The 19,226-nt window shown below is 34.8% G+C and overlaps 1 protein-coding gene across 5 annotated transcripts in view; it reads left to right on the forward strand.

Moving 5' to 3' along the window:
- The window catches only part of PDS5B (PDS5 cohesin associated factor B), a 77,754-nt gene that overhangs the window by 42,502 nt on the left and 16,026 nt on the right, over positions 1-19,226 (forward strand). For all 5 annotated transcript variants that reach the window (XM_018071253.1, XM_018071255.1, XM_018071254.1 and 2 more), the window contains exons 17-27: positions 60-165; positions 1,694-1,854; positions 2,496-2,619; positions 3,395-3,553; positions 4,338-4,406; positions 8,121-8,257; positions 12,683-12,806; positions 13,463-13,667; positions 17,343-17,457; positions 17,809-17,941; positions 18,767-18,886. In XM_018071253.1, the coding sequence (XP_017926742.1) occupies positions 60-165; positions 1,694-1,854; positions 2,496-2,619; positions 3,395-3,553; positions 4,338-4,406; positions 8,121-8,257; positions 12,683-12,806; positions 13,463-13,667; positions 17,343-17,457; positions 17,809-17,941; positions 18,767-18,886 (1,453 nt within the window). The remainder of the gene's footprint in view (positions 1-59; positions 166-1,693; positions 1,855-2,495; positions 2,620-3,394; positions 3,554-4,337; positions 4,407-8,120; positions 8,258-12,682; positions 12,807-13,462; positions 13,668-17,342; positions 17,458-17,808; positions 17,942-18,766; positions 18,887-19,226) is intronic.

A 19,226-nucleotide genomic window follows, 5' to 3' on the forward strand; every position in this document is an offset into this window, starting at 1 on the left:
ATAGTGATACATGGTGGAATTCCAGTAACTACAAGGTCATATTTTGTTTTCCTCTTCAGTGCCCTTATCAAGCAAGTAAACAAGTCCATAGATGGAACGGCTGATGATGAAGATGAGGGTGTGCCTACTGATCAGGCAATCAGAGCAGGTCTTGAATTGCTAAAGGCAAGTATCGTCTTGGTGGTCAGTGAGCATGTGAAACTTTCTAAAAGAACTTAGTTAAAATAAATTTTCAATTACCAGTCATACTTTCTAGCAATAAACATGTAGTGCCTACATGCAAGAATACTGGTTTGGCTTTTGTTCTCTGTGCTTATCTTATGTGACACATAAGTAAGATTATTTTGTAAATAATTTAGAAGCTTTTCTGGAAGTCAGAAATAGTCATGTGGGAGACAGCAGCAGCTGAGTTTTCATTATTAGAATGTGAATTCAGTTATTTGTGAAGATAATTATACTACTTCTTGTACTGGTATACCTGTATATCAGTATAACACTGTGGTTCCTCAGAGTTCCTCATAAATTGACTCAATTAACATAGCAAACCCCATCAAGTAGTCCAGCTGTGGGTTGACTTCAGAGGCCTGAAAATCTAAAGGACTACCATACTGAAGTTTTCAGAGTATTTTAGATCAACTAAGGACTGAGTAGATTAATCTGAGAGTGTGTGGCTCTTTAGCCAGATGTGCACATTTAGATAAAAGTGCAAAAAGTCAGTAACACAACAATGGATCTGAGTAAGAATGAACCATGTTGTGAAGGACTATATATTTGAATGAAGGCTTTCAAGTCAGTACTTACATACTCATATAGTCTGGCAAAGAGAATGGCATGCAATAAAGTGGGGAGGAAAGTAACTGGGGTAAAATAGAAAACTGTGTGAAGAAGTTCCTAGATTTTGAGGATCGTTTCTCTGCCATGGGTCAGAATATTATCTGGAAAGAGGCTAATAATCAACAGCCACTTTGAGAAGGCAAAATTTCAGGGAGAAACAAATGAGGATTTTTTTATTTTATTTAATTTTTTTTGACATGGGAAGACTGTCATACTTGAAAACAATCAAGTCCAAGAATCTGAAGGAGAGGTACAGGATCTGCTAAGCTGCTTTAGAAAGCTTGAGGGACTAGAGACCCTACTGGGTATGTCTGTGTTGCTATTTTAGAGGAAGGAATTACACTTCAGAGCACAATCAGTTTTTCCACTTAGCAAACAGGCATGAAGTCTTGGAGCACATAAGCTGGATTCCTTTCAGAGGAACAAAATATGAGATGAGCTTCAGAAGCACATGTTGTGTTGCAGTGGCTAAAGTGGATTTAGACAGTCTAGAAATACTCTGAAGTAAAACTCCTGAAACATGGATATTGCTTCCTCAGCATCAATTGTGTTTCTTTAAAGACCTGCTTCTGCTGTAACCCAATACTTGCTAATGTAGATGTAGCCACTGAGAAGTCCACGTACACAATAATAGAAGAAATTGAGACTGGAGAAATAAATTAATGAGATTGTGTATAAAGACAGAGAAGTTTAGGTGGTACCAAAAAAAAGAAGTCAGAAGAAGAGAATCGTGCATCATGGGACAAAACCAGGCAGATCATTGTAAATGTTCCAGTATGGCAGTGGAAGATGATGCTTGATGTAATGTCCTAATGTAAGCGGACCTTTAATTAACATGACTTTCATCATATTTTGGCAGGTACTGTCGTTTACGCACCCTATCTCGTTTCATTCAGCTGAAACTTTTGAATCTCTCCTTGCTTGCTTGAAAATGGATGATGAAAAAGTGGCGGAAGCTGCATTACAAATTTTCAAAAATACAGGAAGTAAAATTGAAGAAGACTTTCCTCACATACGATCGTAAGTTGTATATCTTCCTCTGAGTAGTGTTCTTTACTGTATAGGATTTTGGAAGTTCTCTTCCTTTTACTTGTAGCATTATCCTGCATTCCTGTGGAAGAAAGTATTTCTTTAGGTAAAGCAGGAAAGAGATTTTGAATGACTGTAAAATATAGTGCTTTTTGAAGAATGGAAGTGAAATGAATATATCCAAAGTAGTGACAGCTGATATGTCAGTGATACTGCTATAATTTATGTTGTTGTCCTTCAGAATTAGTTGTTTTTTCCTGAATTGTGTATGTATATATATATATATATATATTATATATATGGCAGTGTAAAAACATTCTTTACAATTTAATAGTAACGTGTAGGCAAGAATATTTCCAAAAGAACATGTAGTAACTTGTGCAGATATAAATGCTTGTTTTACCACATGATATTTCATCTGCTTTTTACTTGCAAGCTATATATGTAAACTTTTTTCTTTTTTTTTTTTTAAGAAAAGAAATTACCCAAACCAAAAGAATTAGCACTTTTGCAGGGGTGATGTGCTCTTTATATGTATATCTGTATTTTTTTTTTGCTAGTTTGTTATTTTGGAAGATTTGTGAAAAGATATTTATCTCTTTGTTTGTTTATTTTGCTACACTTTTGTGTAGTGCTTTGCTTCCCGTGTTGCATCATAAAGCTAAAAAGGGACCACCTCGTCAAGCCAAGTATGCTATTCACTGCATCCATGCAATATTTTCCAGCAAGGAAACACAGTTTGCACAGATATTTGAGGTAAAATTAAAATAACTAAGTTACTTTTTATTGATCTTTTATATTACATGTGTAATTACATTTATTACATGTAACAAGTTGTAGTTAATTTAGAAAAAATGTTTTTCCTCTTTCCTTTTGTTCTCATGGTTTTGGCCTGAAAAATGGTAGCAGAGGATGTTTTTCTATCTAATGATCCATCATGTTTAGGGTTATGTATTTTAACAGTTGATAGAATAAAACCAAGTGTTGGACTATGTGCTAGAACCATGAACTGTTTGTGGGAAGAGGAACTGTACACTACTCTTGTTGAGAATGGTCAAAAGTATTTAAATGGTTTCAGAAATTATGGAGAACTGAATTATGGTAGAGACTAATTAAATAAATTTTATAGTATAACTGTAAATCTTCTTTTTAATTAGTGCCCATCAGGCTTTTATCTTGAAGGCTGAATCGCGGTCCATTACTGAAATTGCTATTTTGAGATATTGTTCTCTGACAAAAAAATAGGCTTTTTAATCCATTGTTTCCTGATGGTCCTGCTTGAGCTGCCACTTTTTGAACTATCCGGATGTGATAAATATTTTGTCTGTCATCTTGATGTTTCTTTTGATTTGTAGGAGACTTTGTGTGTTGGTGAATGTATCTTTAAATCTAAATAGTCAATAGCTCTTTTAGAATTGTACTTCTGAAATAGAAATAGACATGAACAACTTGGTATAAAGCTGTTATTCCCATCTCCTCGATAAGACACAGATTGTATCAGTAATACCTGAATTTTTTGCCTTTGTTCTAGCCACTGCATAAAAGTCTGGATCCAAGCAATTTTGAGCATCTCATTACACCTTTGGTTACTATTGGCCATATAGCCATGCTAGCACCTGATCAGTTTGCTGCCCCTTTGAAATCTTTGGTTGCTACTTTTATTGTTAAAGATTTGCTAATGAATGATAGGGTAAGTATTTTAATAACCCTGTATTAAGATTCTGGTTCTCCTGTACAATGATACTCAGCAAGTACTTGGGAAAATTTTTTGGCGTGCTGGTTCTACTTTTTGTATATGGTTGTCTTTTGATTTCCATGTGTACTGTTTGACTACACTGAAAATCCACAGTACAGGAAAGGGCAGTACTACTGATTTGGTAGACCTTACGATAGTGACAAGCTGTACAGTACAGCATTTGATTGCTCCTGACTTGTCTTTTGTTAAAAATGGGAAAATTGTTATAACTTCTCTCAGTTTCGTATTTCGAGTGAGCAAGTTCTGATTTTTTTACTAAGTATAATACATTTGAAAGGAAAATACACTGTTTAAATGGAAGACTGTGAATTTCAATATTTGAGTACTTTTGTATTGATAGTGACTATAAAGTCAAAAACTGAACTTGTGCATTGTTAGCAATTGTTTAGGGAAAGATTTACTCTCTCAAACAATGTGCTTGAAGTTCCATCTACTGGATATGGAAAGTGGAAGTTACTTTCAAAACAATAGCTATCACAATCTAAAGCAATAGTTTTCAGGTAACAACAACAACAACAAAACCCTTTATTAATCTTAAATTTGCTGATACTTGAATAATGAAGTAAGAACAATATCTCACTTCTGAAATGGTTATTTCTATAAGATACAGACCAGGTTGTGCTGCTGTATTGTGTTCATAAGCAAACAGAAAAGAGGAGGTTACAGCAAGTTTCACTGAAGAGTAACAGTAGTTTAACAAGTGTAACATTTGGTTTAGCTTCCAGGAAAAAAGACAACAAAACTTTGGGTCCCAGATGAAGAAGTGTCTCCTGAAACGCTTGTTAAAGTGAGTAGCACTTACTGTGTTTTCCTATGAATGTGTGTATAGTACTTAATAAATTCAGTTAATTATCTGGATTCCTGAAGTTGTCAACTGCTTTCATTATTTCCTTGTTATCTTTCTAAAAGTAGAAAAGAAACAAATATTTTTAAATTAAGGATCTTATCACAATACACATTTTTGATTGCCAGAAGAAAAAAATTTACTTTTGAGAACATCTTTTCGATTATTATTTTAGATATAAATTTTCCTATACACTTAATTAAATTTTTTGTATGGCTTTTTATAGGCTTAGTTTTGTTTTGCAACACTTAAATGTGATGATATCTGGCATACCTAAAGTAAAATTATTTTTTTCTCTCCTGTTCAACATGGGAGTTAAATACTCTAGAAACTTAGTTAAAAGTCTTCCTTTTTTCTTTTTACTTTTTATGATATACCAAGAAACTTTCAATGCTGTTTTGGAATAAAGAAAAAATGGAGTTTGAATTTGTCAGTCTTCCTCAAATGAATAAATGTGTTACATTGTTTTTATCTGTGTGCAGTTTGTATCAGAGGAAAACCTAGATTTAAGGAAAAAAAGCCTTAAAAATAGTGGGGGGGTTGTTTTGATTTTTTACTTAAAAATGTCGTCTCAAGCTTGTTGGAATAAACTTATTACATTTTCTGTACTTTGTAATAGATACTGTCACTCAGTTTTTCACTGAATTAGAAATAGACTTATGATGTGGAAAGTATATTCTGTATCTGTATTTGATTTTTGAACGTCCTTCAGAACAGGGATAGATTTTTGCTTTCACGTTTTTAGAATAAGAAACATGTTTTTGTAGCATGCTGTATTTTATAGCAGTCATTTAGTTTCTAATGTCTTATGAATGAAGTTACTCTGATGGTTTTAAAAAGTTCTTTGCCTTCTCTCTTGAAATTGTTAAAGTCTTCATAGCCTACGTCCTTGTCTGCTGGTTTAGTAAGTACTTTGGTTTCCAGCTTGTTACAGAACTCATTACTGGAAAGGCTTGATTTTGTTTGGAGTTGATTCATTACCTTTTTAGTTGTCTGACTACAGCAAGGATATTTTTCATATTTGTACAATTCCATAGTTGCATACTACACTCCAAAGACTGTTAAAAGAATGTATGTTTGTTTTAATTTCATGAACTGCTAGTGTAAAATAGACATGATTTCACTTCAGTGATTCTACATGTAACTTGAAGTAGTAAATATTGTTTTTCTTAACATTTTTTAATGATTTGTGACGCTGTAATAACTTTCTAGAATGTCCTTTTATGTTGATAAAAGTTTTCATACATTTGGCTATTTGGAAGGGAATTAGCCTATAGCAATTCTTAGGGTAATTTGAAGTTGAAGCCAAGACTGAAAACTGTTAAGAAGCATTTATTTGTAGGTGAAAACAGGTTATTGTGAAAATTGATTTGCAAATTTAATTAGCATTTATTACTACTGAGAAGCCTACATTTAATGAATGCTGCAGGCCATGCCATTAGTTTATAAATGATTTCTCTCTGACAGTGCATTTTAATTCCCTCTGGTTTTGAAAACCTCTTTTTCCCTTTGTAACATAATTATGTATCTAATGGAGATTTTAAAACTAGGGAGTTGCCGAATGAAAGTAGGAATGACTGCTGGAGACAAAATGTTAGTATCATTCAACCTAACAGATTTAGACTGATACAAGCTAACCTTAGTGATTTGGATGCTAAAGCTTAAATGAAATGATGTCTGCAGAGAAATGTTTCAGTACAGTATTAACTATGGCTTGGATTAATGATTGTGGCATAAGCCATTAACTATGGCTTGAATTGCTATGCCTGGCACTTGAGTTCTAAAGCAGTAATCTCTCTCAACAGTGACCTGTACTGAGTAGTGTGCACCACACAGTGGGTTGAGATTTATGTATTAGCAGTGATATTTCTTGTTTTGTTCTATGTCACTGGAATATAAGGTTTCTCATCCTATTTCACTAACTACACTGTAAGTGGGGCTTTGTTTCATTTTTCACTACTGCACAAACATGCAGCATTTGTGGCTCTGAAAACTCAAGTTCCCTGGCTAAATACGTCATTTATTTGAAGACTAAATAGAACTAGCATGTTTCTGTCCTCCCAACAAATGGGAAGCACTGATGGTTACAGGTACTGATTATGACATGAAGAAACTGAATTTGTAAGCTGTGAAAAGATCTGCTGCTATTATTGTTATATTATAATTATTATATTGATTTTATTGCTATTAAAATCTTCTGGTGGATACTTATAACTGTTCTAGTGGAAGACCCTCTGAAAGCTAAGACAAGACAATGTCATTTCTGTTGCTCACACCCCATTTGCATTTTGAGATCAGGAGTAACAGGCATCCTACCTCTTGCTGGTGTTCTCCAGTTAGGTGGAATAAATGTAAAAAGTAAACAGCCGTTGAGATGATAATCCTAGAGCTGAGATCTGAATAGATTGATTGTATGATGAATTTAATTTGGTGATACTGTGAATGTTTATATAAAAGTTACTAGAATTGCTTTTCCCACTAAAGAGAAAAGTTGGAGATACCATGTACAAAAAGCGTCATTTTTTTCTAAAACTTTTGGGTTTTGTGTTTTGATCTTCCAAGTCTGGTGTTTTAGTTTGTTTGTGTTTAGTTGTTTGGGTTGGGTTTGGTTTTTTCTTTCCCCCCTTCCCCCCAGGGATGTCTATGTGATTTAGATGAGCATTTTCATTTTGTCATAAGAGGATACTGTTCCTTATGTTCTTTATTGTCTCTGCTGTCATATTAGGAGGAAAATGAAAGGACAAAGGGATTCAAATACTAAGTAAACTTAATCTCTAAATTCATGTTTTATTTTTTACTAAAGAAATATGAAGTTATTCAGTGTTTTAGTGAAATTATTCAGTGTGTCAGTTGCTGGATTCTGCATACTGGCAGAAGCTTACCTCAAAACACTTGATGTTTCCATTGGCAAAAGACAAGTTATCCTAAGTAACAGGCTTTGAGGCTTTTCTTTAAATAACTGTGAAGAAATATTCTTTTCCAGGATGAGTTATCTTAGGACAGGTTGATACTCTAACAGTCGAAATGACTGTGAAGTGTTTTTTAATTTACTTGTCTTAAATTTAAATTCAAATATTATGTAGATAAATAGAGAATGTATTGGGATTGTTTAAGCATGGGAATTTAATGCCAAGGTCATGGGTTTGATCCCCATATCGGTCATGTGTTTTAAGAGTTGGACTCAATGAATCTTGTGGGTCCTTTCCACCTCAGAAGATTCTGTGATTTGTAGAAATATAGAAAGATGAAAATGTGTTCTGCCTTTTGATCCAGTAACATTTTATCAGTTAGTATAAACTGGTTTGCCTATTCCATAGCATTTAATGAAAGTAAGCTCAATTAAGATAATATTTTCAAAGGACAAAATGTGTGATTGCTTAGTTGAAAAAACAGTTCAAACTTTAATTAAATGCATAATTTTTATTTGCTGTAGTATGTGCTTGAGACTTTCAGTGAAAAATTGCTGTCTAGTGAGAGTATTTCTAGTTATCTTTCTGGTATTTAAATGAGTTTTTGCAACCCTGACAGGCTTGTGTTTGTAGCACCAAAAAAGTGCTTGGGAAAATACTGTGTGTTTAAATTAAAATAAAGATTATTTAAAAAATGTGGCTTATGGTGTGATTGGATTTTTTGATATCAGTTTTTTTTTTTTTCCAGATTCAGGCCATCAAGATGATGGTTCGGTGGTTGCTAGGAATGAAGAACAACCACAGCAAGTCAGGAACTTCTACTCTGAGGTTGCTAACAACAATATTACACAGTGATGGAGATTTAACAGAGCAAGGGAAAATTAGGTGTGTAACAGATGGTAATGTTTTCATATTTCTGATGCCGGTGTCGGGAGAATTTTGATCAAAGTAGTACTTAAACTATTCTGTTAGACTGTTTAAAACTTATACACCTTATTTCATAAGAACCAATAGTAAGCTTGGCTGGGTTCCTACATAAGGTTGCTGAGTCTCAGTTTTTGTAACACTGTACATTAGTGTTACAGCTATATTTTAGTTTTTGTCTTCTTTGTTTTATTTATTTCTTCAAAAGACCATTATGCGTATTGCAAAAATAAACTATGCAACTTTGTCCTTCCCACTGAAAATTGGTTTTAATTTTTTATGCAGCTTGCTATTCCTGATGTACCAATGGCTTTGTATGCCAAAGGCCAGTAGGTGGGATTTCTAATAAAAATAATTGCATATTGTAGTAAACCAGTTGGAAATAGCTAGTATATAAGATGCTTCTGCCTGATGGCAGGCTAATCCGTTGAGGCCTCTACAAGTGAAAGGAAGAGGGAAATGTGTAAAGAGGATTAAGTCTCAATAAATAATTTACCTTTTAGGTGGTTGTCAGACAACTTGTTTCTCTGGGTATCTTCTTAATACTCTGTGGTAGAAGTAACAAGTTGTCAGCTACTGTTGCTTGTAAAACATTGAAAATTTATGTCTACACAAGCCATTAAGGGCATGGATGGATTGTACTGGTGTGAGTAAAAAGGTTTTAATTTTTGGGTAGAATTTAATATTATACAGTTATTATGCTGATAGAACCCATGCTGTGTGTGCAACATTGCAAACCTGAGAATTTGTCTAGCATGTTATCTTTGTAGCAACTGTGTAATCTGTCTTGTAGGTCCTCTAAGTAATTGTTTGATAGTTTTAAATTCTGTAATATCACCATTCATGGCAGTTGCTAGGGCGTTGAGTGGCAGTAATTTGGCTTTTCAACATGGCTACTTGGAGCATATGGTTGGCTTATCCAGTAATTTGTGAATAGATCAATTCGATAGGTCCTGGATATTTTCATGCTTGGAGTGATGATTCCTTACTGTGCATGTTTTAGAAATTTAGTTTTCCTACTCTTTTTGTACACAGAAGCAGTAGTAGAAACTTGATATAATGATGTGGTCAGTTCTCCATTGTTAAATCAAGTTAATGGAGGGCTAAGGATCCTTTTAGGATAGGGAGATAGCTGCAGTGACATGTGATGTTGCTCTGGAAGTAACCCTTCAACCCCAGAGCTTGGAGCTCTGCCTGGGGATGGATGATGAGCCAACTGAGAGCTTATGGGTTAGAACTGTAGAGCAGAATGGTATGGGTGACATTATAATGGGTGTGTGCTGGAGGGCCCCTTCCCAGGAAGAGGAAGGGGATGAAGCCTTCTTTAAACAACTAGAAATGACTTCATGTATGCAGTCTTTGTCCCTCATGGGGAACTTCAAACACTCCAATATCCACTGGAGGAGCAACACAGCTGTGCATAAACAATCCAGGACACCACTGATGACAGCTTTTTGACACAACTGGTAGAAGACCCAATGGAGAGGATCTCTCTGCTGCACCTCACAATTTGCCACAAGAAGCAGGTTGTTGGGGGTGTGAAGATTGAAGTCAACCTTGGCTATAATGACCATATTATATGGAGTTTAAAATCTTGATAGCAAGAAGGAGGGCAAAAGGCAAGATCAGAGTGCTGGACTACAGGAGAAAAATCTTGGGTCTCTACAAGAATCTGCTTGTAGAGTCCCATTGGATGAGATCCTAGAAGGAAGAAGGGCCCAAGAAAGCTAGTTAACTAATTCAAAAACAATCCTTCATTGCTCAAGAGTGGTCAAAGCAGAAGGTCAGGCAAATATTTCAGCAGAGCTGCCTGGATGAGAAGGGAACTCTTGGCAAAATTTGAACACAAGAGGATTGAGAGTAGTCCTGTGGAGTAGTACTTGGGGACACTGGTGGACATGAGCCAACAATGTGTGCTCACGTACCAGAAAGCCAGTTGTATCCTGGGCTGCATCAAAAGCAATGTGGCCAGCAGGCTGAGAGATACGATTCTGCCCCTTTACCCCACTCTGGTGAGACCCTATCCGAGGTGCTGCATCCAGCTCTGGGGTCCTCAGCACAGAAGGGATGTGGACTTGTTGGAGTAGGTTCAGAGGAGGGTCACAAAAATGGTCAGAAGGTGGAGTGGTTCTACAAAGAAAGGTGGAGAGAATTGGAATTGTTCAGCCTGGAGAAGTGTCTGTGGAGACCTTATTGTGACCTTTCAGTACTTAAAGGAAGGCCTATAGATGAAAGGAAGAAATTTTTTATGATGAAAGTGGTGAAACACTGGAACAGGTTACCCAGGAAGGTAGTAGATGCCCCATCCCTGGAAACATTCAAGATCAGGTTGGACAGGGCTCCAAGTAACCTGTTTATTGCAGGGAGTTGGACTAGATGAGCTTTAACAGTCCTTTCGAACCCGAACTATTCTATGGTTGTATGAGTTATAGAGAAAGTGGAAGTAGAGATGGGTAACCTGGAAGAAATACAGATACACCATCTGAGACACAGGAAAGCCAAATCCCAGCTGGGATTGAATAGTGACAAAGGCAAACAGAAGAGCTTCTCTAAGTGACACAAGGAAGACTAGGGAAAACGTGCACCCACTGCTGCATAAGGCAAGAGCCCTGGTGACAGGACATGTAGTCATTATTTTCCAGTATTACTTTTGGGAAAGCTCCAAACTGGTAGAAGGACAGGTCTCCATTGTCTCTGTGTGAACTATACTGCCTAACTAACAAGTACTCTCAAAACCTGAAGCAGAGAGATGATGTTTCAGGTCTATTAGGTCTGCATGGAATGACACTTCCTGACCTTTATTCTTCAACCTTTGAGAATGCAGTAAGAATATCTTCTTTCTGGCAATGCTTACTGTGTCCCTGCTGTGCAAACATGACACTGGTCCTTCTGATTTAGAGTAGGCTTTGGAAAAAGTAAAATTGTCTGTTCAATACAGAACATAATCTTTTAAATTGTACTTGATATGAGATCATTCTGTATGAGTCAGTTTTTGTGTTCATGGCTTGCATTTGTCTTTGAAACAATGTATAATTTGCTAAAGATAATTAAATGAAAGTGGGAGGGCTCAGGAGACGTTTGATGTTTTTTAGGCCCTTAGTCATGGTGTAATCATCTTGGTGTTATTGTCCTCATCAGCCCTAAAAATGACTCTGCCCCTAGGCCTCTTTAAATCTACGCAACTGTACCTTTCATTGACAGAGTAAAAGAATGGGTTTTTTTTAAATTTCGAAGCATGGTTTAGTGTAGAGTGTCAGGTAAAGGCAAGGTCCTACTTGGAAAATAAATAAATCCCTTCTCTTGTTCATCCTTCACACCTTGAAGTAATAGGATTGATGACTTTGTTGAATTTCTTTTAAATCAACAACTGATTTTTTTGAGATGTTAGCATATGTAGGTTAAATTCACCAGTCTTGTATTTCTTTAATATTGAATTTTACCAATAAATAATATATCAACTATCTTTTCCAGGTATTTCTTTTTAATTTTATAAGTCAACAGTTTTGTAAAATTCAAGATTATACTAATTTTCTCTTTGTGGTTAGGTTGAATTGGCTAGGTTGAACTTGCATGTCTTTGTAGAAGGATTTTAATTTAGTCTATACTAAGCATGAAACAATAGTATTTAAGGATGGGAGAACACTGGCACTTGCTGAAAGTACTGATATTAGATATGAAGCTAAATTAAGATTTTCTAGAAATGCTATCTGCATTTTCCTTAAACTAAGCAGTACCAAGAGAAAATTTATTAAAAAAATATTGGAGTTTAGAACTTCATAGTTCTGTGCTGTAGAAAAATTGCTACACATCTGATATACATTTTCAGTGGCTGTATTCAAAAGACACTTTGCTTGTCTTAAAAAAAAAATCACTTAGTCATCTACCATAATGTCTAATTAATCTTAATTTCTGTTGACCTGCAGCATGGATTTTGAGCTAGAAAAAGTTTGGCAACTTTGGGGACTAAAAATGGGCTACTTCTTTGGCAGGAGCCCTTTGCTGAAATAAAAGCAGCAAGCTGAACAGAAGTGTTTTACTGCTAGATGTGGTCTCTGAGGGGCAATATGGACTCTGTTGGTTCAATGCACCGCTAGAACTGTTTCATACCTATGTGGAACTTTTAGGAAGTTTCAGGGAAGATTTTTATTGCCAAGTTAGGGCAAGGTAATAGATGAGTGGTAATAGGCTGTAAAATGTGGTGCCACGAAAAATACTTTTGGGTTGAAATTATTTTTGCTGGTATGGGGGCAGCTAAGTCCATGGAAACTTCTTTCTTTTTAAGTACTTGTTTTTCAACAGTGCACACTTACTGAAATTTAATTAAGCCAAATAATTGCATAATTTTTTTACAAATTAACCCTCATAATCCATGTGCTTGTTTTTCAGTAAACCTGATATGTCTCGCTTGAGGCTGGCTGCAGGAAATGCTATTGTGAAGTTGGCACAAGAACCTTGTTACCATGAAATCATCACCTTAGAACAATACCAGCTGTGTGCACTAGCCATAAACGTAAGGAAATTTGATGGGAATTGTGGGTTGTCAGCAAATGTATGAGTATATAGTTGTTTGTTCTGTATGTTGTGCATACTTCTGTGAATCTAGTTTTATGCAAAACGTTCATCTTTGGCATGAAATTATTTTTCTACTACATAATCCTGAAAACTCATTTTGGATGAGAATTAGGTCTATAGTACTGGGTTGCCCAGTGGGGGAATACTAACTTAGGTAGTCAAATGTTAGAATATTGATAAACCAAGGAATTCAGTATGTATTTAAAGTAATACCCCAGCTGCATTATGACATTCTTAGAAGTTGAAATGAGATTATGTAAATTATGTTGAACTGTGGTGACAACAGTGACCTTGGTTTCTCTTTCTGTCAGTACTTGGGTAGAATATATGTGAATGCAGAGATTTTTTAAAGATAGTTGTCATCCTTTAAATATTAGAAGAAAAATTGAGAGATTCCTCAGTAGATGCTGGAGTTGTCATTCTTAACTTCTGACTGTGAAGTTAGTAACAGAAAGAAAGTAATTTTATTTTGGTTTTTTTTTCATATTTACCTGGGCTTCCCTGTTTTATTTCACAGTCTGTATTGCTTTTAGAACAGTTTACCGTTACCTTTTCTAGTTTTGACTGTTTTATTGTTTTGTTTTTTTTTAATAGGATGAATGTTACCAAGTGAGACAAATATTTGCTCAGAAACTTCACAAAGGCCTTTCTAGACTACGGCTGCCACTAGAATATATGGCTATTTGTGCACTGTGTGCAAAAGATCCTGTGAAAGAGAGAAGAGCTCACGCCAGGCAGTGCCTTGTGAAGAACATAAATGTCAGAAGAGAATATCTGAAACAACATGCAGCAGTTAGTGGTAAGAGAGCAGAAGTTGCTTTTTGGTACAAGTGCTGTAGTTCAAATGTAAATGTGAGTAGACTGAAAACAGTGGTTGGTTGTCTGTTGGTTGTCTGCTTTTATACATAGAACAGCTGTAAATTTCGCTTAGTGATATCTAATGAAAACTGAAATTTTTCAGTTTTTCTGATTTTCTTTTGATTTTTTAACAGGCATTTCTGAAGTCTTTCAGTTTTGTTAAAAACTGTGCAAATGCTTATGCCTAAATATATTGAAAGTGAAGTAGTTTTTCAAGGCAGTTATGTGTACTGTTTGAACTTAATGGTTAATAATATTCTAAATGAAATGACAATGATTAATTTTACTTCAGTAATTAATAATACGTAACCTTAATGAAATAAATGTTATATTAAATAGATTCTTTGCACTGCTATATTGAGTAGCTTCTTATCTTATGCTGGCAAAGGTCTATATTTGTAGACTCTTCAGGATGAGTTTATGTACTTCTTTCTTCTCAGTGCCAGCAATCTGATCATGGGAATGCTTTGGGAGTTATTATGGACTCATGTTAGCTATTTTTAATTTTATTAAATCAGTCCTTTTGACTTAAAGCTACATACATACAGTGTGACAACACTGGTATATGGTCATAGGAAAAAGTAGACCTTTATGAAGAGCTATGGGTGTTTTGAATAAGAGCTTTTGAAAGTTTTATTTCTTTGAAATATTACTGATGGTTTGGCTTTTGTGAAATAAAGGGGATTTTTTTCATCTTCTTTAGCATAAACCAGACCTGTTTTGTGAATCCGATCTCAGAGATGCCATCAGATAACTGATTTCCTTTTGTGATTATGAATCACTTTAAATTAACCATGTCAGTCTATCTTTCTTAGTCCTCTTATACTTTGATCAGAGAATTAGTCTGCAGAGAAATCCTTTTGTGTGCCATTAATTAGACTTAAAGAAGAAAGAGTGGTACTTTTCTCCCACCTCAATAACATGGAAAAAGAAAAGTAAATTGAGCAAACACCTCTAAGTCACCTTAAGACTATTCCTCTTGAAAGTTGAAAACTCTTTTTAGTAGTAGGAGAAAAATAGAAGAATTCTCGTATGTTTAAAATAGGTGCTATTGCTATTAAAATAGGTGAAATTGCTATCAAAAATCTGTAGAAGAAATTTAGAGGAGCCTAGGTGTGTGTGATTCTTTATCCAGTAGAACCTCAAAGTGTGCCTGATGATTTTTTTTTCTTGCTGAAATATTTGAGTGATGTCATTGATTTGATATGTGCTATAATCCATGAGAAGTCTGGATTAAATATAGATTGCAGGATTTTTTGAGGATTGCAATGTTAACTTTGTGCTATTCAGGTTTACCAGTCTGAGCTTTCAACAAATACAATGTCTCAAACCGTATCCTAAAATATCCATATTGCAGAAGTATAGTTGAAACTCAGTTCTGATAATAAAGTGCTATTTAAATGTATATGTGTTTCTCTCTGGCACTCTCCTTACGAAACATGAAGTAATGCGGGGTAGTAATGACTGTAGTACCTCCTTTGGAAATCTGCATCTTTGATTAATATAGCTATTTTTCTGAATCTATAAATGTTTGATTTTGTGATGCATTTTGTCTTGAAACCTTGGTACAGGTGAGGAGGATATCTGTTGGATATTTTTGGGGGATTTCAGCATTTGTTGAAAAGATGGTATATTTCTGGAAAACTTCCTAAGGACTGGTACCAGACAGTAAAATGCCTCTTTTCTTCCACACTGGCCTTTTAAAGGCTGGCAGGAATTATTCTCAGCTCTCTTAAGTTCTCTAAATGCTATTCAGAGTAGAAGCCACTCAAGAACAGACTTATTTTGATTGCGTATCTGTTACTAGTTTCATCTGGGTAGAGATGTGTCTTGCATAGGAATTATTGTTTTCTCAGGATGGGCTTTTACTTGCAATACAGTAAGCAGAAGACTGACAAGGGTGAAGATTAATTTTTTTAACAAGTTTCTTTCCTAAAAGCTCATAAAGAACTTCATGAAGGGTTTTGGCACACTGTAGTTTTATGTACTGGTAGAAAAGCCACCCTACCTTTCAGGTCGTGTCTTTCTTCATTAGAGATGAGGACAGAATGTGTAATTACAATTTTTTGTCATGACAGGGGTTAAATACAATATGTACCAATATTTGTTCTATTCCTGTTTTGTCTGGAACTGATGCAGTTTGTTTTCCAGACCTAGTTGGAATTATCATTATATTAGAAATTGTCCGAAGCAGGAAGTTGCTGAAAAACTGAATTCATGAGCTCTTGATGAACATTCTATTGAAGTAGCTAATTCACACAAATAATAGTGGGTTGGTTTGCCTGGGACGTGTCTAAGGCAAGCCAATTTTGCTAGTGTTCTGAAGTCATCATTATGTTCTTTTTCTTCCATTTCCCATCTTTATTTTTTAATTTAGTAATGCAAACAGCTGCTGGCTAAAATGCAGGACAGTGCTTGAAGAAGTCAAGGATACTTTTGAAGTTAATAGTGCAGTGTCAATTGAAACAAATTAAAAACTGCTTTGCAGAGTACACTGCATTTCAATTACATAAAAATAGCTTGAAATAGACATTAGGTGGTATTTTATATATATATATATATAATGTAGACTGTGCATTACCCCTATTTATGCAGACTTCTAAGAAGGTGATAGATTAAACCTCACTTATGCATGGCAATTATTTTGTTTTGTAAAATCTACAATAATGATGTATTTTATTTGATGTGCGCAATAACTGTCAAACATATCTCATGTGAATACATATATTGGAGATAAAAATGTCAGTGTTCTAATGTATTTTAAAATTGTTTTAAAAAATTATTATTATATGTAATGATTTACAGATGTTTGGACTTATTCATAACTGAATAGGGGATAGTTAAAAGCTTACTGAAAGAAGATTTTCCAGACTTGGTCATGTCTTTCATGACTGCTTACTAGCTCAAAAATGTGTTGTTTTTTTTTTTTTCAAAAGCAGAGCTAGGAATTTCCCTCTTTTCTTCACACATATATTGAAGTGTTTATCCATAGTTAATACTAAACTTTGCATTTGCCACAAGCACTTAAGATTAGATGCTTGCACCACAGCAAGGTACATAGAATACTAGCATGCCTTCCTTTGCCTGTTGTCTTGCCTGTTGCACAGGGTACGGGTTTAATAATTAAGGTGTACTGTGCATCCACTGGTTCCTCTTAGGCATTAGGCTAAAGAAAGCATTGTGGATGTTTGCTGCAATATGTTGTTTTTTGTTGTGTTTTTTTTTGGTTTTTTTTACTTTTGGTATACAACTTGTCGTTCTGTTGTCCTTACCCCATAGGAGAGGTTTTTTTTTTATTCTGATTTTCGTCATCAAACTTTGAGGTGCCGGACTTCATGCTGCATGGTATTGGTCAGGGAATTTGTTACCTTATAGAATATATATTTTGTGATCATAACTCTGAGAGGGCCATGGGCAACAACCCTTAGTTTTTGAATCCCTGGGGAAAACAGGCCTTCTGTCTGTCATGATATAGGAAAGACTTTCTTCTGCAGTCATTGCTTAAGATTACTTAGAAGTCTCAGAGGATGCTAGAAAAATTTTGCCCTTTCCTCTTAGCAGAAAAGCATATTTCTTAGTATGTAGTTTTTTGATGCATCTTTCTTCTGCTTTTCAGAGAAACTGTTGTCACTTCTACCAGAATATGTTGTTCCTTATACTATCCATCTCCTAGCTCATGACCCAGATTATGTCAAGGTCCAGGACATTGAACAACTCAAGGACATTAAAGAGTAAGACTACTTTTAATAGTGTTCTTTCTAACTTTATTCTTAGTGAAATTTTAATTCATGATGCTACTCTGTTACAATGTCAAGTGCACATAATGATGGCAGTTAGTAAAATATTGTGAGAAATAGTATAGATGCTTTTTTAGTGCTTTCTGATATTTTACAGATGAACTCTTTATCTTCTGCTCATCCTACCTTAATTTCATTTTTTCTAAAGAATTGTTTTCCCGTGGTTAGACTGGTTCGAATTCATAATACTAATAAAACCTAGACTAAATCACTTTCTCAAATGTGCTTTTTTAAAGAATTTCTTTTGGATTTTCATTTGTGCGGAATACTGCATTTCTCCTTTAGGTGCCTATGGTTCATACTGGAAATATTGATGGCTAAAAATGAAAACAACAGTCATGCATTTATCAGAAAAATGGTAGAAAATATCAAACAGACTAAGGATGCCCAAGGACCAGATGATCAAAAAATGAATGAAGTAGGTGATACTTTTTGATTGGAAATTGCATTTAATTCTGACCTGCTTATGGAAGGGAGTTGCTTTTTGTTTATATACCAACTTCAAAATATCTTTCAATAGAGTTGTATGTATGAGACGATACTTTATATATTGTAATGATAATATGTGTTGTAGTTTAGATGACAGTTATTTTCCTGTGCTTTTTGCACATCCGCAAGGGACTTGTAATGGTTTTCAGTCCTCCTTTCTGTATCAGTAAGATTACTAAACACTAACGTTAAATAGATGTAAACTATAACTTCTACTGTTTAAATCATCTACTAAAGTGCTTCGTAATATTTAATTTTTAAAATGCAGGAGTAAGCTTAGTATAGGAAGAAAAATAGTTACATTAGAAGTCTCTGGTTTGTATTGTGTAGTGAATGTATCAAACCCTGATCTTGCTTTTGTGTTTTTAGCGTCACACAATGTACAGATTTGTCACTTTTCTGCTTTGCCCACAGAGATGAGTTTTGGGTAGTGGATGGGTGGGGTGTGTGAGTTCATTTGTTTGTTTTAATTTTGTCTTAGAAACTAAGGCAAGGGCTATTCTTAAGTGCAGAAAGATCATGAAAACTATCTGTCCTCAACTGTTAGACTTAACAATGCTTTTTGCCTTTAGTGTCTGTATTTCAGTACTCTGCAATACACTGTTTAAGATGCAGGCTGGTGTTAAATTATTAAGATGATTGCTTTTAAACTGTGAGTTCTTCTAGTTCTGTGCTCAAAAGATGCACTATCTCTTGTCAAGATTTCAATGAACTTTTAAAGTGTTACTTGGTCTTGTAATTTTATTATTTACAGAAACTATATACAGTCTGTGATGTAGCAATGAATATCATTATGTCAAAGAGTACAACATACAGTTTGGAATCCCCTAAAGACCCTGTACTTCCAGCCAGATATTTTACTCAACCTGACAAGGTATACTGTGGCATTTAATTTTTCTTGAGATAAGTCTGTTTAAATAATTGTAAGTTGTAATTTAATGTTGTTTTTCCTAAATATTTCTTGTAACTTCAGACTTCTCCCTATTATATTGTAGTTGAAAATGTACATATGTATGTGTTTTCATAAATATTTGTGTATGTGTGCACACGTTCTCCCCCTTCCCCCAACCCCGATGTTAGTGTTCTGGTTTAAAAATTCAAAAGCATAAGTGATGTAAAGAAAATCTTTCAGTGCAATCTCCAAAATGTGTATATATATATATATATACATATATATACATATATATATATAATTCACTGATTATTGCTGTAAT

Source organism: Manacus vitellinus, unplaced genomic scaffold (genome assembly GCF_001715985.3).
Source record: "Manacus vitellinus isolate BGI_N305 unplaced genomic scaffold, ASM171598v3 scaffold_2_pilon, whole genome shotgun sequence".
Lineage (NCBI taxonomy): Eukaryota > Metazoa > Chordata > Aves > Passeriformes > Pipridae > Manacus > Manacus vitellinus.